The 22,515-nt window shown below is 43.7% G+C and overlaps 1 protein-coding gene across 2 annotated transcripts in view; it reads right to left on the bottom strand.

Moving 5' to 3' along the window:
• man2a2 (mannosidase, alpha, class 2A, member 2) overlaps window positions 1-19,573 on the bottom strand; it is a 77,423-nt gene extending 57,850 nt beyond the window's left edge. The window contains exon 1 of one of the 2 annotated variants that reach the window (XM_072282139.1): window positions 19,238-19,573. In XM_072282139.1, coding sequence (XP_072138240.1) covers window positions 19,238-19,369 — 132 coding nt within the window. In that variant the 5' untranslated portion in view covers window positions 19,370-19,573. The remainder of the gene's footprint in view (window positions 1-19,237) is intronic. The other variant, XM_072282138.1, reaches the window with a different exon arrangement.
• Window positions 19,574-22,515: the final 2,942 nt, after the last annotated feature.

Genomic DNA, 22,515 nt, shown 5'->3' with positions numbered 1-22,515 from the left:
ATTCCTTCCTGGTTTCATGAATACAACAAGGGTCTCAGATTCCACTTCCCCATGCTCATCAATAAGTAGTATTGTGTTTTAGGAAAGATGTGAAGGCTTTAGGCAGGGTCCTGAAGAGAGTCACAAGGATGACCCACAAATGAGCGACTTCAACTACAGGGAAAACTATAGATGTGGGAGAAGGTACTACACCCTTAGATGTAGATCCTTAAGGGAAGTTTGAAAGCAATATTCAGAGTCTAGGAAAAGTCCAGACAAGACAAATAAAAAGAAAATAACGTTAAGAGTAGAAAGAAAAATTGAGAATGTGGGCATGCTATCTGTGGCGACACTTGCTGACTGCCCCCATCACTTCGTTAGGTTGTACTGGTTGTTAACACATTTCACTGTATGTTTCAATGGGCATGTGATACATAAATGAATCTGAATATGAAATATGCAAACACAAGGAAATCTGCAGATGCTGGAAATTCAAGTAACACACACAAAATGCTGGTGGAACGCAGCAGGCCAGACAGCATCCATAGGAAGAAGCAGTCGACGTTTCAGGCCGAGACCCTTCATCAGGACTAACTGAAAGAAGAGGTAGTTCTGAGGAAGGGTCTTGGCCTGAAACATCGACAGTCCTTCTTCCTATTGATGCTGTCTGGCCTGCTGCGTTCCACCAGCATTTTGTGTGTGTTGCCTGAATATGAAATAGATGATTTGAGCTTGAGATTGGCAAAGGAACCAAATAATATGAGAAGAAAGTCCTTTTCTTTGATGCATCAAGTTGTGATGATTTAGTACTCACTGATTGATAAAAGGTGGAGGCATTTTCAATCACAACTTTTACAGAAGTACTGGATAAACACCAGAGGGCTGAAGGGGATGAACTAGACTGAACAGGACTCAGCATTAAACTCACAATTCAGAGTTTGGGGCAAGATGGTAGCGCAGGGGTTAGTCTAACTCTATTACAGCTCTGGTTGTCGGAGCTCAATTGCAGCGTACTCTGTAATCAAGTTGATATGTTCTTTCCTGTGTGCATGTGGGTTTCTTTTGGGTGTTCTGATTTCCTCCCAGCAGCTAAAAATGTACCGCTTACAATTGGTCATTGTAAATTGTCCCGTGATCAGTGGGTTGCTGGGTGACGCAGCTTGAAGGGTCTGTACCATGCTGTACCTCTAAATAAATGAGAACGAGAAGCCTAATGGCCTTCTCCTATGCTTTAACAGCTTGATAACATTACATCAAGGCTCTCATCTTCTTTCTCTGAAAATAATATTGTCTATAAACATATCAACACATGAATGTGGTAAGATTGCCCTTGGATGACAGAGTGACCATACTCATTTGGTGATCCAATATAAGTTAGCAAAGTCAGTTAGGCAGATAAGATGGCCCTCGAGTGACAGTAAACACCTCTAATGACTTGGCTTCCATTCTGACACAGTCTGTGTGCAGCTTGCACATTCTCCTAGTGACCACCTGACCTTGCTTGCCCTGGGAGCCCACATCCTAAGCAACTGCTGTGCTTTAAATAGCCGCTGTACCTTGCTCTTGGTGAAGGTCAGTCACAGGGGAATGGAGGGAATGCGAAGGAGGTGATGATGGACATGTGAAAAAGAACAGGTTACAAGGAAATAATTGGGGGAATGTTCAGAGAGCTAGCATAGATTTAATGAGAAAAAAGAACAATAAAGAAAATAAACATTGCTTGTCAGAAGAAAGAAAAACCGGGAAGACTTGGCAATACACTGTCCACCTTCAATTAAAGGTGACTGAATGTAATTTATTTAGAAGGATCTAAAATTTAATTGATTGCCTGTTAGCAAGTCCAGCTGGATGTGACAACTCAATATTGTTTAATCAGTAATGTGTATAAACCACTTCAAGATCTTGACATTGATCAACAATTTATTCCAAGATAATAGAAATAAACAGCTTGTCTGGCAGCCACTTGGCAACAGACTACCACCATAGTGATGACCTTCAGCAGCTGCTCTGGAATGTGGAACAGCAGCTCCTAAAGTAGAAATATGAAATGGAAGGTGCACCATTAACCAGAGAACTACACAACTATATACTGCTGAGAAACAAACAACAGTAAAGCACAGAGAGGCATTCAATCGTCTGGTGAACAATTAAAGTACCCTTTGCCATTGCCACATCCCTGCAACATTGCCCTTGTTTCCTTCAAACCTGACTGATCCCTTCCCACGCTTGGTTTTATTTCTTTCCTCACTTGCTCCTTCAACTTAAAATACCTTTCCAAATCTACTTAGTAATGTCTCCAGAAGCACATTTGTTCCACGTTTCATTTCTGGAATTGCTGGATTCTCAACCAGTTACCTTGTTTTTATTAAACCCCTTCCAACTTTGAGTTCTTCACAAAGAAGGTGGCAAAACAAAATCAATCAAAAGTAAATCCGGAAACAGACTCAAAGTGGAACATTTGGCCGACCTAATGAGGATTAAGATTAAGATGCATCTTACATCTGGATGCGAAATTAATCTGGACAGTGTTTATAGACAATGGATTTGTAATATAGAGAGATGAGGCAATGTTTATGAAGCATGAAAGATTTTCTTTGTTGTACTGTATTTTATTATAGCCTTCAATTAATAAATAAAATCAATGTGATTTTTCAATTTTCTTTCTAAATATTCCCAGTATACATATGACAAAAAGAAGTGCCACGCAGTTTCAGGCCATGTAAAAATTTCCTGCTCAGAGCACACTGCTGAAAAAAAAGAGGGAAAGTTGCTGCCCGCCCACCCAGCCTTCCCAACTTCCTCAGTAATAGCAATGTGCATCATGGGTCTTGAGTTTCACCTTAGCTGAACAGATAACTGTCAAACATAAGTCACACTTCACTAGGAACAATATGGCAGCATTAGATAATTCACAGAAATGGGCATGCCTGAAATGGAGGATGTAGGTACAAGGACAGATTGGACAGCTGCATTTGTATACAGCGAGAAGTGACCTTATGTAAGTTTATAGAGGTGCTTATAAAGTGACCTCACAGAGGAGATTATGATTAGATAGGGCAGCATTTTTTCATTGGGTGAGGGAATCCTAAACTTGAGGGACGAGGTTCAAAGTGAGGAGAAGATTAAAGAGGATCCAAAAATCAAATATTTCCACATACGGGGCAGTGGGTAAATGGAACAAGCTGCTACAGATGGTGAGACAGGCAGATACAATTAAACTTTTAAAATGTGCTTGTACAGGTGTCTGGATAGGAAAGCAAAGGCTTCAGTGATTCAGGCAAACGTTGATAGACGAGCTGGGCAGAAGGACACGTTTCTTTGATATATAGCTCAATGACTATATGAAAACTATGCAGATAAGGTGGGCTGAATTACAAAATTTGATGCTATTTCACCATACACACAACCTGCACAACCGATCACTGAGTCAGTCACTATCAAAAATGACACAAGTCAAAAAAACCTTTCCTGGAACAAATACTGAAATATTCTGCCCTTGTATCCATGCTATCCAAAAAGAGTCTATTCTGATTAGATATTTTCCTGAGCTCTTGGTCCAAAGTAATACATACAAAATGCTGCAGGAACTTAGCAGGTCAGGCAGCATCTATAGAAAGAGATAACCAGTTGGGGTTGCTTGCCGAGACTGAAATTCTATTCCCCATTCTGGTTAATCTTCACCCCCCACCCCTTCTATTTCCCAAAACGTCGACTGTTTATTTCTCTCCATAGATCCGTAGATGCTGCCTGTCCTGCTGAGTTCCTCCAGCATTTTGTATATGTTACTCTGGATTTCCAGCATCTGCAGAATCTTGTTCTTGGTCCAATGACTGGTTGATCTAGTTCTGCAAGAGGAAATCTCAAAGACATGTGAACTAGTAGGTTAACTTGGACACTGTAAATTTCCCTAGTGAATGGTTGAATCAGGGAATTGTGGTGGGGGGGGCGGGGGTAGGCTCTTGGGAATATGAGAATTAAAAATGAAATTAGTGTAAATGGGTGATTAGTGGCTAGTTCTGACTTCATGGACCAAAAGGCCTGGATTCTGTGATGTCAACTGCACACTTTGTAAACGTGATCAGGTTTTCTCCTTCCACCATCCTTTCAGAGACCCACTAGATCGGGGGTTGCCAACCTGGGATCCACAGACCCCTCAGATAATGGCAGAGGTCCACAGCATAAAAAGGGTTGGGAACCCCTGCACTAGATATTGAGAGAAATAAAATTTATCAAACTTCCTTTCATTAACCCATCCTTAAGGAGAGGGTCCATAGGTGGTTCACGAGAATGATCTCGGTAATGAAAAAGTTAATATATGAGGAACATTTGATAGCTCTGGGCTTGTACTCACTGCAGTTTAGAAGAATGGGGGTGGGGGGGGAGGGAAGGAAATCTCATTGAAACCTATGGAATATTCAAAGGCCTAGATAGAGTGGATATGGAGAGAACATTTCCTACAGTTAGTGAGCCCAGAACCAGAGGATGGTGAATCTGTAGAATCCATTGCTACAGAAGGCTGTGGAGGCCGTGGGTATATATAAAGCAGAGGTTGATAGGTTCTTGATTAGTCAGGGAGTCAAAGTTTACAAGGAGAAGACAGGATAACAGGGTTGAGAGGGATAATAAATCAGCTGTGATAGAATAGTGGAGCAGAATTGATGGGCCAAAATGGAAAACATTCTGCTTCTATATATTGTGGTCTTAATTATTGTCTGGTCTGCTAAGGAAAATAGGACCTTGCAGCTCTCACAGTATAGGGCTCTCATATTTTTGTTTGATACCATTAAATCTCCAATCCTTTGCAAGAGAAATCCGAAGAAGTCGATACTGATCATTGTCTTGTGAATTCAGCATGGTACAGTAGCAGTTAGTGTAACGCAGGGGTCCCCAAACTTTTTTGCACCGCGGACCGGTTTAATATTGACAATATTCTTGTGGACCAGCCAACCGGGGGGGGTGTTCAAGTAGGGTGAAACTCACCTCAACATGTCTTTTACAGTTAGGGCTGCCAACTTTCTCACTCCCAAATAATGGACAAAAGTAGCAGTCAAATCCCGGGACACTTGTGTTTACCCCAGGAAAGACTACCATGACCATGAAGCCTTGTGCGGGCACCTGTGTGCGCACGCGTGTACGTGCCAATTTTTTCCCACAAATCAGTTTTGGCTTAATCTTCCCGACAATACTGTACATACATTATTTTTTCTTTATGTAGGCTGTGTATTTATCATATCATTCCTGCTTTTACTATATGTTAGTGTTATTTTAGGTTTTATGTGTTATTTGGTAGGTTACTTTTTGGGTCTGGGAACTCTTAACAACTTTTCCCATATAAATTAATGGTAATTGCTTCTTTGCTTTACGCCGTTTCGGCACGAAAGGTTTCGTAGGAAAGCTCTACCTTAGCGGGGGAAATACGGGATAAGGGCGGTCCCGTATGGGAGAAACCAATTTAGCCCAATATACGGGATGTCCCGGCAAATACGGGACAGTTGGCAACCCTATGTTCAAGTTCAACAGTGCGTGACAGGGAATGAGGAAAGGTGCAGCTGACTCGTATCGTTTCCTCGCGGCCCGGTAGCACATGCTTTGTCGCCTGGTGGTTGGGGACAGTTGGTGTAACGCTATTACAGCACCATGAACAGAGTTCAATTCCTGCCATTCTTTGTACATTTTCCCCATGACTGTGTGGCTTTCCTCCAGCTGCTCTCGTTTCCTCCCACGTTGCGAAGAACTACTGTTTAGTGTGATAATTGGCCACATGGGTGTAATTGGACAGCGTGGGCTTGTTGGGCTCGAAGGGTCTGCTACTGTGCTGCATCTCTGCATAGAATAGATAGATAGATAGATGAAATGAAGTAGCACATCATTTATCAGAAATGAATATTAGTCCTGTAGTGTTCTTCTCCAAAAACAGTCCAATCACTGGGCAATTCATGAGATAGGAGAACCATTAATTCAGCAAGTACAGTGCCTTTGAAAAATTACTCAGCCTCCACAACTATTTTCACATTTTACTGGCTCATTTTCTAAATTTTAAACATATTGAAGTAGGATTTTTTTGAGCTAATCTATAAAACATTGTGCATCATGTCAAATCAAAAGAAAACTTCCAAAACCTGTCAACAGTTTACCAAAAATTAAAAAAACAAAATTTAGAGGATGAAAAAGTATCCATCCGCTTTGTAATTACTCCACTAACTTTCCTCCGGTGCAATACTGTAGATTACCTTACCAACTTACCCAATTTGTTGATGTAGGAAATTGGAAGATCACCTGTTTTCAATAAATTCATAAGAATAAAAACCCCAGCTAATTAAAAAAGCAATCCTTGCCCATACAGACTTGCAAGAACCACTTAGAAGATACTGTAGACGTGGGAAAAAGATCTTGTGGTAGAATGAGACTAAAGTAGAACATTTTGGCCTCAACAGTAAGTGGTACATGTAGTGTAAATCCAACACTGTGCATTAGGCAGGTAACACCATTCTCCTGTAAAGTACGGTGGAGGAAGCATCATGCTATGGAGATGCCTTTCAGCAGCAGAGAATGGAATTCTGGCCAGGATTGATGGGAAGATGAATACTGCTAAATATATAGAAATCCTGTATAAAAACCTGCTACCAGCCTCTGCCAGAAAACTTAAACTGGGGAGGAAGCACAATGCCAGAGCAACCATGGACTGGCTTCAAATTAAGAAAATTGTTGTCCTTGAGTGGCCCAGTCACAATACTGACCTTAACCTGATCGAACATCTCTGGCAAGACCTCAAAATTGCTGTCCACCTCCATTCCCCAACTAATCTAGCACAGCGTGAGCAATTTTGCAAGAAGGAATGGGCAAATGTTGCTCCATCACATTATGCAAAGCTAATAGACTTCAGAAAGTCTACTGGCTGTAACAGCTGAGAGAGAGGCAATTTTTCCATGTTTTTTTTAGCGCCAAAGAAGCACGTGATTCACAAATATAAATTCTCAGTTAAATGTAATATTTATTTATGTGAACAAAGGGTTAGGGGCTGAATACTTTTACAAGGCAATACATTTGCCATTTTAGAAGCAGAAATTTTGTGGTTCTGCATTACACTCCTGAGTTTAATTAATTGTGAAAGAGACTGCTGCAGAAGATGATGTTTACACAATAAATTCACAACATAGAACACAAGGACAATCAAATGCTCAGGGTTGAATACAGCTTAATTATACAGGTTACAAAGGTCTTGATTCAATCCTTACTCTGAACTGGTGCAGAATAACTAGCATCAATATTTCTTTTAAAAAGGCAACAACCTCTGGAAGCACCCTCCCCCTTCAGTCAGCTCAAGCTCATGGTCATTTAAACCAGGTGTGGGAGAGATGCCAGTGAAATTATACCTTAGTCAGGGGCAGGCTTGGATAAAAACTCCCTGGGAGAAAGTGATAGTCAGAAAGCAGAGACTAATCATCCACTATTATGGTGCAATCGATATTAGACAGTTTGTAAAGAACATATTTGAGAAGAATACATTTATAAATGGATCATGGATCAAGGAAACACAGAACATTTAAAGATTATCTGTAACAGGAGGCTGATCCATTGATTTGTTAATAATCATATTACTTTTGTTTCCTTACAGGTACATGGAACAATGCTCTACATAATGTGGAAAATGGGTTCAATCCTTGGGCTTTGCAATTAAGTACCACTCAGAGAGAAAATTGGTAAAAGAACTCAAAAGTTAAGTAATCAATGTCCCTGCCTAGCACTTCAAATTCAGATTTTAGATCCGATTCTCATTTATTTATTACATGTCCATTAAAACAGAGAAATTGTCATTTTGTATTAACAACCAACACACCCAAGGACGTGCAGGTGTTGCCACGCTTTCTGGTGCCAACATAGTGTGCCTATAATGTTCAGCAGGGTGACACCGAAACCAAGTGACAAAGCAACAGCAGCAAAACAAACCTCATTCATCCCACACACGCACACACAGTCCCCTAACCACAGGACAGGCTGTTTCTTGCTTCTGGCAGATTTGTCAATTTGCAGACACTAGGCCTTTGACTTTATTTAACAATTTAATTAACAATTAAATTAGGTGAAGAGTTGTTCGGATGAGAAACAGCTTCTTCCCCCAGGCAGAAAGACTACTGAACGCCCCGCCACCACCTGGCTCTCATCACATATGAAGCGCCAGTAGTGTTATACTGTTTACTTTTTAAACTAGTGTCATAAATGCACATTAATTATTGATTTATTTGTGGTAATATTACTTTATTTATTGTGTATGAGAGTTTTATGTACTGGAGGAACGTTGTTTCACCTAGTGGCGTACATGTGTGCAGCTGAACGACGATAAACTGTGTTTGAACTTGAATTATACAACAATAAATAAATGTAACAACTGATAGAGAAAAATAAATCAGAAACAAGATGACACTCAGGCAAAATAGCTGTGACACTTAAACAGAGCCAAACCCCTACCTCTGTGACCAAGTCACTTAGAAGAGGAAATATAGGAAAATCTTACCAAAAGTGGTGGATTTGGCCCAGTCCATCACTGGTAAAGCCCTCGCCACCACTGAGCATATTTACATGAAACACTGTCGCATGAAAGCAGCATCCACCATCAGGGACCTCAGGACCCAGACCACCAGGTTCAGGAACAGTAATTACCCCTCAACCATCAGGCTCTTGAACCAAAGGGGATAATTTCACTCAAATTCATTATGTTCCCACAACCAATGGACTTCCTTTCAAGGACCCTCTTCATTTCATGTTCTCAATGTTTATTGCTAATTTACTTATTATTTCTTTCTTTTTGTATTTGTACAGTGTGTCTTTTGCATGCTGGTTGAATGCTCAAGTTGGTGCGGTCTTTTATTGATCCTGTTACGATTACTCAATAAATCCATAACAGAAGAGTACGACTGCAAGAAAATGAATCTCACGGTTGTATGTGGTGACATGTTTGTACTTCGATAATAAATTTATTTTGAACAGGAAAATCAAATGCACCCTATTACAAATAATATATTTAATGAAAAAAGGATAAAAAGAAAAATAACCTTAGAGGAAAATTAATTTCTTTTACCACTAATTTAGAAGCATTGTGCTCACTTACTTGAACTCTTACTAGAATATTGATATCAGAGTTGCTTCTGATCTCTGGTTTAATTTTTGTTGATGCATTTTCAGGAAGCTGCCATTCACCAGTAGCATGATAACCCTCTCCTGGCAAAACTATGCAGTCATTCATTATTTACTTGGAGATGCAGCACAGAACAGGCTCACCTGGTCCTTCGAGCCGTACCACCCAGCAACCTCTGATTTAACCCTCGTCTAATCACTGGACAATTTACAATGACCACCCAGCAACCTCTGATTTAACCCTTGCCTAATCATTGGACAATTTACAATGACCACCCAGCAACCCCTGATTTAACCCTCGCCTGATCATTGGACAATTTACAATGACCACCCAGCAACCCCTGATTTAACCCTCGCCTAATCACTGGACAATTTACAATGACCACCCAGCAACCCCTGATTTAACCCTCGCCTAATCACTGGACAATTTACAATGACCAATTAACCTATGAACTGGTAAGTCTTCGGATTGTGGGAGAATTCCAAAATTGATACAAGGCACACGATAGAAAAATGGAGATTTATTTCCAAGTTAAGATAGGGTACAAAGCACAGGGGTAACTACTGCTGGTGTTGTTCCTACACTCAGTGGCCACTTTATTAGGTACACATGTACACCTTCTCATTAGTGCAAATATCCAATCAGCCAATCACGTGGCAGCACCTCAATGCATTAAAGCATACAGACAAGACTAAACATCAGAATGGGGAAGAAATGCGATCCAAGTGACTTTGACCTTGGAATGATTGTTGGTGCCATACAAGGTTGTTTGAGTATCTCAGAAACTGTTGATCCCGGGTGGGACTTCCGGGTCATCAAGGGAATGGCGGCGTAAGGAAAAGGTCTCTCGACAAAAAAGAAGGTAAACTGCCCCATAATTGAATTTAGACAAATACTTAATATTGCATAACTATATTAATAAAAGGGGCAAGGATGATGTCTAAGAACAAGATTAAAAAGTCCGCTCTGAAGGCTGATAAACATAGAGACGCAGCAAGGCGACGGGCCTAGCTCCCCCACGGCAAGCCAGGACGGAGATAATGAGGGGGAATCGGTGACTCTGTCCTTGATTCTCGGAGAGATTCGCGAGTTCCGACAAGATAACAGCAAACAGCTGGAAGATATTAAAGGAGAAATAGTAAAAACTAACTCGCGGATAGATGAAGCCGAAGCGAGGATTGTTGGAATTGAACAGAAGCTACAAAACGCAGAGGAGGTGATAGCAGAAATGCTGAAGCTGCAAGACCAGCTCCAGTGGAAACTAATAGATCAAGAAGGCCGCTCGAGAAGGGAAAATGTGAGGATTTACGGAGTTCCTGAAGGAACTGAAGGTAAACCCGGATTGATGATTCCTTTCGTGGAGAAGCTACTTAGAGAGAACCTTGATATACTGGCCGCAAAAGACCTACAGATAGAAAGAGCTCACCGTGCGTTGGCACCACAGCCTCCAGCAGGCGCCCAGCCCAGATCGATTCTGGTCAGATTTCTCAGTTACAGAACGAAGGAAGAGGTGCTTAAACGGGCATGGCGAAAGAAAGGTTTCATGTGGAACAACTGTAAAATCAGTTTAGATCACGACTACGCACCGGGGATTCTTGCCAGACGGAAGGAATATACGGAAACACGGAGAGTCCTGAAGGAAAACAACATCAGATTCCAGACCCTGTATCCAGCTCGGCTGAGAGTCTTTTACGACGAAGGGACAAAAACTTACGCTACGGTGGAGGAGGCAACATTGGACCTGGTGGACCGGGGACTACCTATTAAAGTTATCACCCAACCGGAGTCGCTACTGGAGAGGATTCGGCAGAAGTCGTGGCAGTTAGTGGGGCGAGGACGCTCCACACGAACCAGAGTGTCAAACTACAAGGAAAAGCTGCAAATATTCAGACGCGAATGTACAGAGAACACAGATTAATTAAGAGAAATGACTGAAAAGAGTAAATAGGACTTAATGGTAAAATGAAAACTGGTAACTGAAAATAAACTAGACGGAATAACTTGAATGATAGCAATATGGTCGAGACATAAATAGGAGAAAATTCTCTATGATTATTCAAACTGCTGAGGGCCCTCTAACACAGGGTGAAGATAGAGGTTATCCCTCTGAACTGAGGCGGGTCGGTGCTCAGGCCTCACTGTGGGAAGTCGGGAAAAATTTTCAAATGTTGCACGTTCAAAAATGTCTAGGGTGTGGTTATATGTCTTGGTTTACTGTTGAGAAGGGATTGCTTACTGTTTGGTTAGAAAAGGAGAGTGTTTTTTTTTCTACTAGAGAAAAATGCAAACTGAATTGGTAAAAATAATTTCCTATAATGTTAATGGGGTTTTGAATCCAATTAAAAGAAATAAGATTATGTCTAAATTGAAAAAAGAGAGGGCACAAATAGCTTTCCTCCAGGAAACACATATGAGCCAAACTGAACATGGAAAATGAAAAAGAATGGGCTTTAAGCATGTATTTTATTCATCATATAAATTGAGTCACAAAAGAGGGGTAGCTACTTTAATATCAAGTACTCTTAATTATGAACATATTTCAGAGACTAGAGACAAAGAAGGACGGTTCGTAAAAATCACAGGAAGAATAGAAGGTACAGAAATAACATTGCTGAATGTTTATGCTCCTCCAGGTTGTGAATGGTCATTTTATAGACACATTTTTGACCTAATGGTCAGTTCTCAAGGGGTAGTAATTTGTGGAGGGGATTTTAATATTAGATTAAATCCTATATTAGATTCTTCAAGAATAGTTACTTAGAATAAACCTCTGACTCGGAAAGTGAATTCATTGATGGAGGAGTTGGGAATTATAGATGTCTGGAGGGAATTACACCCTACTAGTAAAGATTATACATATTACTCTCTCCCTCATTCAGCCTATTCAAGGATAGACTATTTCTTTATCTTTAATACAGATAGACTCAGGATAAAAAACTGTAATATTGCAACAATTGATCTGTCGGATCATAGCCCAGTCTCTATGTCTCTAATCCTGGAAAGGAAAATGAGGAAAACACTATGGAGGCTAAACTCACATATACTCAATAACCCAAAAGTAATGGAGAGATTAAGGGGAGAAATCAAAGAATATCTAGACCTTAATGACACAGGAGAAACATCACCAGTGATCTTACGGGATACATTGAAAGCTGTACTGAGAGGGAAAATTATTTCCATTACCACTCACATGAAAAATATCAATGCACAAAAAGTAGCAGACTTTCAAGGAAAATTAAAACAACTTCAAGTTGTAGATAGCAACAAAAGTAATTCAAATCGAAAACAGGAAATTAGGAAATTGCAAAGTGAAATTGACGATATTTATACGTTGGAAACTCAAAGAAATTTTCTTTACCTGAGACAAAAGAATTATGAAGTAGGAGGTAAATCAGCTAGATTATTAGCATATAAATTACGAAAACAACAAGCAGACAATACAATTCATAAAATAAAGAATCCAAAGACAAAGCTTGTGGAGAGTACAATAGGGAAAATTCAAGAGAGTTTTTAAACATATTATCGAGAGCTGTACTCCCAACCCCGGGCCCCCAATGAGCCCTATATAGACAGTGTATTGAATTTTTTAGATCTACCTAAACTTACAGATTTACGAAATGAAAGTTTATTAGAACCATTAAATGTCAAAGAACTGAACGTGGCCATCTCTAGGTTAAAGGCTGGAAAGTCCCCGGGTTCTGATGGGTTTACCTCAGAGTGGTACAAGTCCCTGAAGACACAGTTAGCCCCATTACTACTTAACACCTTTAATTGGATCTTGCAGAGAGGAGAAACTCCACCTTCCTGGAGAGAAGCCATTATTTCAGTTATTCCTAAAGAGGGTAAAGATAAACTAGAATGTGGCAATTATCGGCCAATTAGTGTTCTTAATTTAGATTACAAACTATTTACATCTATATTAGTGCGCAGATTGGAAAAGCTTTTACCTGGCCTAATCCATTTAGACCAGACTGGATTTATTCAACAAAGACAAACACAGGACCACATAAGGAGAACTCTGCACATATTAGAACAGGTTAATAAGAACAAGACAGAGACAATGGTAGTAGGATTGGACGCTGAGAAAGCTTTTGATTCGGTTAGTTGGGCATTCCTATACAGAGTGTTAGGAAGATTCGGCTTTCAAGAAAAGTTTATTAAAGTAATTCAGACTCTATATGACAGCCCTACAGCCCGAATTAAGATAAATGGGGACCTCTCTGACTCCTTCATCTTAGAGAGAGGCACTAGACAGGGATGCCCAATTTCTCCTCTCCTTTTTGCGCTATATATTGAACCGCTTGCCCAACTAATAAGACAGAGCGAAATCGTAAAAGGTATCAAGGTGGCAGGGATTGAACAGAAAGTGGCGTTATTCGCAGATGATGTTTTGGTCTATCTGAGTGAACCAGAAAAATCATTTATAGGATTGTTTACACTGTTGGATGACTTTGGGAAAATATCAGGTTATAAAATAAATGTAAAGAAAACGCAAGTTATGTCCCTAAATTATACACCATCCAAAAAATTGCAGGATACATATGATCTTAAGTGGGATGCTAAATCATTAAAATATTTAGGAATAACCCTGCCGAAGGATCTTTCAACACTGTCACAGGTAAATTATGGGCCATTAATCTCAGAGATAAAAGTAGATAAAGTAGGGAATCTTATCCCCTTTTTATGTTTAAATTCAAGGATAAATACTATAAAAATGAATATTCTTCCTCGGTTATTGTATCTTTTCCGTACTTTACCGGTGGAGGTGGATGATAATCAATTCAGGGAATGGGACAAATGGATTTCCCGCTTCATTTGGCAAGGAAAGAAACCTAGAATTCGATATAACACCTTACAGTTAGGGAAGGAAGGAGGAGGTATGGTTCTTCCTTGCCTGAGAAATTATTTTTATGCCTCACAGATAACCCCTCTGTTATATTGGTGTAATAGGGAACATAAGGCTAGACGGGAAGGAAATAGAATTTGGATTAGTTGACAGTTTTCCTCTTCAGGCCTCAATAGCTGACAAAGGATTGATGGCCCAGTTGGAAAAATTTAAAAACGCTTGGATAAATCTTACATTAAAAGTATGGCAGAAGGTGGTTAATTCATGTGGAATTAATAACATGTTAAAACTCTTTAGATGGTGTGCATATGATACCGAATTCCTTCCCAACAGAGGAGATAAAAGATTTGAGCTATGGATAAAGAAAGGTCTTACAACCTACCTCTCATTTATAGATAAAAGAGTATTACAAAGTTTCCAAATCCTGCAGGACAAACATGGCCTAGAACATAATGACTTTTTTAGGTACCTTCAAGTACGAAACTATGTTAACCAGAGTTGTAGATATACAGACCTATCAACAGTAGAATTAGAATTTTTCAAGAACTGAATTCGGCTTGCAGTTCAATACCTAGTAAATCAGTTTCTCAATTATATAATGCACTCTCCCATGCTAAAAATGTAAATACACTGTATATTAAAGAGAAGTGGGAGAAAGAAGCGGGGTTGGTACTTTCAGAGGAGGCTTGGGAGAAAATCTGCAGCTTTCAATGGTCCTTGACTAATTCTTTGACTTGGAGAGAACATTGTTGGAAAAACATTATAAGATACTTCAAGACCCCATATCAGGAAAAATATAAAGATACAAATGTGATGTGTTGGAGAAGGTGCGGCTCCAAGGAGGCAAATCATTTTCATATTTTTTGGGATTGCCCTAAATTAAGTCTATTTTGGGAAGGTATTCATAGAACATTAGTTAAGGTACTTAGGTCCCAGATACCTCTGAACTTTGAGACGCTCTATTTGGGGCATGTATTGTTTCTTGAACAGAAGGAAGATATAAAGTTGCTGCAGGCCCTCTTAGCAGCAAGTAAGAAATCAATCACTAGAAAATGGCTAAATCCAATACCACCTACATTAGAAGATCGGTACGAAATTATCTTGGAAATGTTTAAAATGGAAAAGTTGACTTACTCCCTGAGAACTCAAAAAGAAAAATTTTATCAAATCTGGAATAAATGGATTGAATATATAACCCCAATGTGAGCAGACTTTAGATGACTCTCCTAATGATTTATACTGCTCTTCTCATCAACACAGTAATATTGCTAACGTAAGCACCCCTAGTCTAAATGTTTGTTTTTTTTGTTTTCTTTTGGAAAATAGAGAATTAACACAAGTAAAGGGAAAGATTTGGGAAAGGGATAAAAAAAATGAAAAAATTAAGTAATAAGTACATAGGGATTGGATAACTATGTCTGCGGGCAGGAGCAAGCATGAACAAATTAGGATATAAACACCTACAATGGTTGATACATAGGCTTATATACAACATTTTGGACCAGTGGAAATGGTCCAGAAGGGTTATATGGAAACTATTATTACCATTTTTCTTAACAACTAATTCCACTACTTAGCCTAATAGGTTAGATTTACCACAGTACATAATTATCTATTTAAATGTTTATTTTCCTTTTATATCATCTCAATGTGTACTTAAGAATGTATAAATAATTGTAGTTTTATACATATAAAAAAATGGAAAAGGTTATATGTGTGAAAAAAGTACATGATATTTGTGAATTCCTTATCCAAATAAAAATAAAATTAAAAAAAAAGAAACTGTTGATCCCTTGGGAATTTCACACAGAATAGTCTCTAGAGTCTAGAGACAATGGTGAGAAAAAGAAAAAAAAATCCAGAGAGCAGCAATTCTGTGGGCAAAAATGTCTTGCTAATGAGAGGTCAGAGGAGAATGCACAGACTGGTTCAAGCTGACAGTAACTCAAATAACCGTGCGTTACAAACGTGATGTGCCAGAGCATCTCTGAACACATACCAATTCTCGATGAAGAATTGTCCTGACGAAGGGTCTCGGCCTGAAACATCGACTGCACCTCTTCCTACAGATGCTGCCTGGCCTGCTGCGTTCACCAGCAACTTTGATGTGTGTTGCACCAATTCTTGAAGTGGGTGGACTACAACTACAGCAGCTGAAGACCACACTGGGTTCTACCCCTGGACCTAATAAAATGGCCTCTGAGTGTCTGTTCTTGCCATTTCATGAGTTTGTGAGGTGCTGCCTGAGTAGCCTAGGTGGGTAACTCCTTAGCATTTAGTAGACACATCAGTGGTACAGGGGAGATGTTATGTTTAGGGCCAATCAAAATGGTTGCTTTGATATGGACTGTGCTGTGCTTTGAGTGTTGTTGGGATTGTGTGGATGACTTGCAGATGAAGTCCTGGCTACAAGACCAAGACAGCCTCTGTTGTGACTGTCTTGTAGCTAATGTTTCCAGACAATGGTGACATCCCCCGCCACCATCTCTGTGCCTCTCATTAAGGCATTATAGTGTGAGACCCTTCAGTAGCCTCACAATGTCAAGGATTGGTTGTTGCTGAAGGCCATTTTGTGGCACGAATGTTACTTGCCCTAAATTAGACCATGTCCAAATCGTCCAGTTCTTCCTACTAGGTACTGACTGCTTCATTTGCAAAACAGGTTACAGATAGACTTAAGAGTTCGAGATATAACACAGCAACAGGTCCTTCTGGCCTAAGAAGCCCCCACCGACTAATTAACCTTTGGAATGTGGGAGGAAACCCACATGGTCATGGGGAGAACGTACAAACTCCTTATAGACAACGGTGGAATTGAACACGTCACTGGCATTGTAAGAGCATTATGCTGTTTCGCTACCATGCCGCTCCAGATAGATACGTGCGTTAACTGTCAGCAGACATCCCTAATACTGACCTTACAAGGAAGGTTGTCTTTTATTCTCAGATAAGCAACTCACACAACTTATTCTCATTGTAGATACAAATGGACAACACGCAAAAAAAAACTAGCATTAATTTCTGAAAACGCATTAATTTTTTTCATTAATTCACCCATAGAACATTCTAGAACAACATCAAGCTGATCCTGCTCTTTAATTTGAAGGTCCTTCAATTGCTCACCTTACTCCATAGCCATTATCCAATTCTCTCTTGAAAAGGGCAACAGGATCTGCTTTCAGATCACTCATTGCATAATCGTTACTGTGCACTACTTGCTGTTTAATGAACAGATTGTAGAGGCCTGTTTCTCACTGAAAGCACTGAATGGAAGTATGGCAGTGTTAGGCTCAGGCTGACAATGGGGTGCAAAACTACATGCCAGGGTCCTATATACTCGGCACCAGGTCACAGAAGGCATCTGACGTTGGAGGGTGGCAAGTGTCAGAGTGCTCGGGTGGTACTGGGTACCAGACGTATAGGCTGATGCTGGGAACTTGGATGACAGGATACTGGTGACACTGGGTGCCCGGGGACAGGGGTTGCTGGGGATGTGGGTACCTCTGGGTGCCCGGGGACACTGGTTGTTGGGGTTGTGGGGTAACACTGGGTGCCCGGGGACATTGGTTGCTGGGGATCTGGGTACCTCTGGGTGCCCGGGGATACGGGATGCTGGGGATGTGGGGTGACGCTGGGTGCCCGGGGATAAGAGTTGCTGGGGATGTGGGTACCTTTGGGTGCTTAGGGATATTGGTTGCTGGGGATGTGGGTACCTCTGGGTGCCCGGGGATACGGGTTGCTGGGGATGTGGGTACCTCTGGGTGCCCGGGGATATGGGATGCTGGGGATGTGGGTACCTCTGGGTGCCCGGGGATACGGGATGCTGGGGATGTGGGTACCTCTGGGTGCCCGGGGATACGGGATGCTGGGGATGTGGGTACCTCTGGGTGCCCAGGTACATTGGTTGCTGGGGATGTGGGTACCTCTGGGTGCCCAGGTACATTGGTTGCTGGGGATGTGGGTACCTCTGGGTGCCCGGGGTCATTGGTTGCTGGGGATGTGGGTACCTCTGGGTGCCCGGGGATACGGGTTGCTGGGGATGTGGGTACCTCTGGGTGCCCGGGGATACGGGATGCTGGAAATGTGGGTACCTCTGGGTGCCCAGGGACATTGGTTGCTGGGGATGTGGGTACCTCTGGGTGCCCAGGTACATTGGTTGCTGGGGATGTGGGTACCTCTGGGTGCCCGGGGATATGGGATGCTGGGGATGTGGGTACCTCTGGGTGCCCGGGGATACGGGTTGCTGGGGATGTGGGTACCTCTGGGTGCCCGGGGATACGGGATGCTGGAAATGTGGGTACCTCTGGGTGCCCGGGGATACGGGATGCTGGGGATGTGGGTACCTCTGGGTGCCCGGGGATACGGGTTGCTGGGGACGTGGGTACCTCTGGGTGCCCGGGGATACGGGTTGCTGGGGACGTGGGTACCTCTGGGTGCCCGGGGATACGGGTTGCTGGGGACGTGGGTACCTCTGGGTGCCCGGGGATACGGGTTGCTGGGGACGTGGGTACCTCTGGGTGCCCGGGGATACGGGTTGCTGGAAATGTGGGTACCTCTGGGTGCCCGGGGATACGGGTTGCTGGGGACGTGGGTACCTCTGGGTGCCCGGGGATACGGGTTGCTGGGGACGTGGGTACCTCTGGGTGCCCGGGGATACGGGTTGCTGGGGATGTGGGTACCCCTGGGTGCCCGGGGATACGGGTTGCTGGGGACGTGGGTACCTCTGGGTGCCCGGGGATACGGGTTGCTGGGGATGTGGGTACCTCTGGGTGCCCGGGGATACGGGTTGCTGGGGATGTGGGTACCTCTGGGTGCCCGGGGATACGGGTTGCTGGGGATGTGGGTACCTCTGGGTGCCCGGGGTCATTGGTTGCTGGGGACGTGGGTACCTCTGGGTGCCCGGGGTCATTGGTTGCTGGGGATGTGGGTACCTCTGGGTGCCCGGGGTCATTGGTTGCTGGGGATGTGGGTACCTCTGGGTGCCCAGGTACATTGGTTGCTGGGGATGTGGGTACCTCTGGGTGCCCGGGGTCATTGGTTGCTGGGGACGTGGGTACCTCTGGGTGCCCGGGGATACGGGTTGCTGGGGACGTGGGTACCTCTGGGTGCCCGGGGATACGGGTTGCTGGGGATGCGGGGTGACGCCGGGTGCCCGGGGATACGGGTTGCTGGGGACGTGGGTACCTCTGGGTGCCCGGGGATACGGGATGCTGGGGATGCGGGGTGACGCCGGGTGCCTGAGGCTGCAGGTGACAGCGTGCCCGCTGTATTGTCCTTACCCGCGGGAAGCTGACGCCGCTGTGCCTCCGGCCCGGCTCATGTTGTACCCGGTCCAGCATCAGGTAAAGCGAGAAGACGGCCACGCAGAAAATGGCGCCGCCGCACAGCGTCACCTGCTTCTTCAGCTTCATGTCGGAGCGCCCCGGGAGCCCCGCACTCGGCGGCGACCACCCTGGTCTAGGCCTCTCGGTGCCGCAGCTCCATCCCCGACCTCCCGCACAGCTGATGGGCCGGGAGACCCACCCCAGCACCGCCTCCTCCTCCCCGTCGCAACAGCTGGTTCCCGCTGCCTTTGTTAGGACCGGAGTGGAGAGAGGTTCGGACAGTGGGCGGGATCCACAACACCTCCTCCCTCCTGAACACGCCCCGCCATCGGCAGCACCGCGCCCCTGGCGGCGGGGAGGTCCAGACGGCTCACTGCGTCTCTACCGCCACCTAACGGCGGGGAGGTCCAGACGGCTCACTGCGTCTCTACCGCCACCTAACGGCGGGGAGGTCCAGACCGCTCACTGCGTCTCTACCGCCACCTAGCGGAAAGAGCTATCAAATGCAGGTACCCGGGCGTCTCGTCACTGTTTCATCCCCTCCAACGATGCTGCCTGACATTCCTTCAGCACAGAATTAAATCGCCTACCTTTTCATCGAAATTATGCCAGATGACTTTTGCACCTCCCTGAAGTGGGGTGAGAGCTCTCTATTTAATATCTCACCTGAAAGATGGCACCCGCAAACATGCAGAACAGGAGTTGCACAGGAGTGCGAGGTTTTTTGCATTTTGTCTCTGGAGTGCAGAATGAAGCTAGCTTAAGGGGTTTACTTATCGACAAAACAGGAAATGCTAGAAATAGCTGAATCTGCCGCTCACTAATACTCTGAACTGATTCCATAAGCTGATTCCCTTCTTTCTGTTAGTCCTGACGAAGGGTCTCGGCCCGAAACGTCGACTGTACCTCTTCCTAGAGATGCTGCCTGGCCTGCTGCGTTCACCAGCATTTTGTGCGTGTTGCCACAAGCTATAAATTCACTTTCAAGGACTCTTTACAACTTATGTGCACAGAATGTCTTTTTTTCTTGCCAGTTTTTGTTTATGGTTGTTGGTAGATAATATTGTACTTCTACTGATTAGGGATGGTCAGTATGGCTTTGGGAGGGGCAGATCATGCCTCATGAGCCTGATTGACTGAGGAAGTGACAAAACTCATCGATGAGGGAGGAGTAGTGGATGTGCTACATTTAGATTTAGTAAGGCAATTGACACGGTTCTCCACAGTAGCCTCATTCAGAAAGTCGGGAGTCATGGGACGCAGGAAAACTTGGCTGCCTGCATTCAGAATGTACTTGCCCACAGAAGGCAGGTGGTGGTCAGATCTCAGGTTGCAGACTATAGATGTCCGTTCATCCCAACCCCCTCAGGGTCTCCACGCTATTTTGCTTCCCATTGCTCCGGCAATTGTGTAGAATTGGCACAAAGCAATATTACCCAGTGCAATAAGATGGACTCATGACCTCACAATCTGCCTCATTATCTCCCGGGAGGGGGAGAAGATGGTGGCGCGATGGCAGCGCGCGCGGCCACTTCGGTGATGATATCTGTTATCTGTCAAGTAGGGGACCGTGCACAATTCTGATTTGATGGAGACAGACGTGAGAGTACAGAGGAACATATGGAAAACTTCTGAAATGTCTGCTTCACTGCCGCTGCTACTATGTGGTAAGTGGAATCTCTGGAGATGAAGGCCCTGAAATCCTCGGCTTTGCTTGTTTCGGCAGCCGAGGAGAGGTCAAAGGCGCTCGGGAGGCTGTATCGGAGAGGCTGGTCGGAAGCTCGAAGTTTTCGGATGGATGGACTCAGTGTCGGCTGTGGTCGGCTGCTTCCAAGGTATCGGCAAGTTGACGGTGCCTGGAGGTTTATGGCAGGGAGTTTCTCCTTTTGCCGCCTGCTATCGGGGACTCGGGAGTCGATCATCTTGGGACTTTTGAGACTTTTTTTTTACTGTGCCCATGGTCTGCTCTTTATCAAATTATGGTATTGCTTTGCACTGCTGTAACTATATGTTATAATTATGTGGTTCTGTCAGTGTTAATCTTTGGTTTGTCCTGTTTTCTGTGATATCACTCCGGAGAAGTCTCGGGTGACTTCAACCATGTTACCGTTATAGGAAGTCATCCCTGCCTGTGGCCATAAAACTTTACAACTCCTCCCTTGGAGGGTCAGACACCCTGGGCCAATAGGCTGGTCCTGGACTTATTTCCATCTGGCATAATTTACATATTATTATTTGATTGTTTATGGTTTTGTATGGCTATGTTTGTGCTCAATTCTTGGTTGGTGCAACTGTAACGAAACCCAATTTCCCTCGGGATCAATAAAGTATGTCTATCTATCTATCTAGAAACATTGTATCATTTCTTAATGCATGTATGCATTTCTAAATGACAATAAAAGAGGACTGAGTGTTCTCATAATCTAATCTAATTATGATTTCGTGCCTATGGTCCGCCTACACTGCACTCTTTCTCAGTAGCTGTAAAACTTTATTTTGCATTGTTATTGTTATACTTTGTACTACCATGGGGTGTCCATTCTGGGACAAATCTCTCACCTTTGGTCCCCACTGGACACTCAGCTTTCTCCTGTGGGACAGCGGCCACACCCCGGTACACCGCTTCCACAGGTGGGCTAAACCGGGTGAGAGTCGCCGGCGGCTTCACACCCCAGTGAGGCAGTGACATGCCTGTCCTCGCATTTGAAGTCAGCTCCGGTGAACTGAGCGGCCAGGAAAGTGTACGACAACCCGCCGCGGAGGGCAAAGGGCATGACGAGGCACACAGGAAGTCACGGCCACCCACTGGCCGCCCAGGAAGACCCCAGTGGTGATGACTACTCGGACCATTAGACCCAGACTTCCGAGATCGAGAGAGTGGAACCGTCCCAGTTTGTTGTTCAGTCGTTAAGTCAAGTCCAAAGGGTCCACGAGGTTTTCATAGCAAAGATACAGAAGTAGATTGCCAGGCCTTTCTTCCGCGCAGGTACAGTACTGCTGCTGCCCAGGTTGGGACCCGGCTGGGTTTGAACTCACAACCGTCTACCTAGAAGTCCAGTACTGATACCACCACACCACCAGCTGGCCCGTAACTCCCTTACAGGGAGGGAACGTCAAGGGGGAGGGAAGGAGGGATCCCTTACAATAGCTCTATAATTTTTGAAAAACCCTCTCCCGCACAGGTTTCACGGTCATCGTCGGATACGACAGGCAGACACCACTTTGTACGGTCG

This window comes from Mobula birostris, chromosome 18, assembly GCF_030028105.1.
Source record: "Mobula birostris isolate sMobBir1 chromosome 18, sMobBir1.hap1, whole genome shotgun sequence".
NCBI classification, from domain to species: Eukaryota; Metazoa; Chordata; class Chondrichthyes; order Myliobatiformes; family Myliobatidae; genus Mobula; species Mobula birostris.
This window is presented reverse-complemented; position numbering and strand designations above follow the sequence as displayed.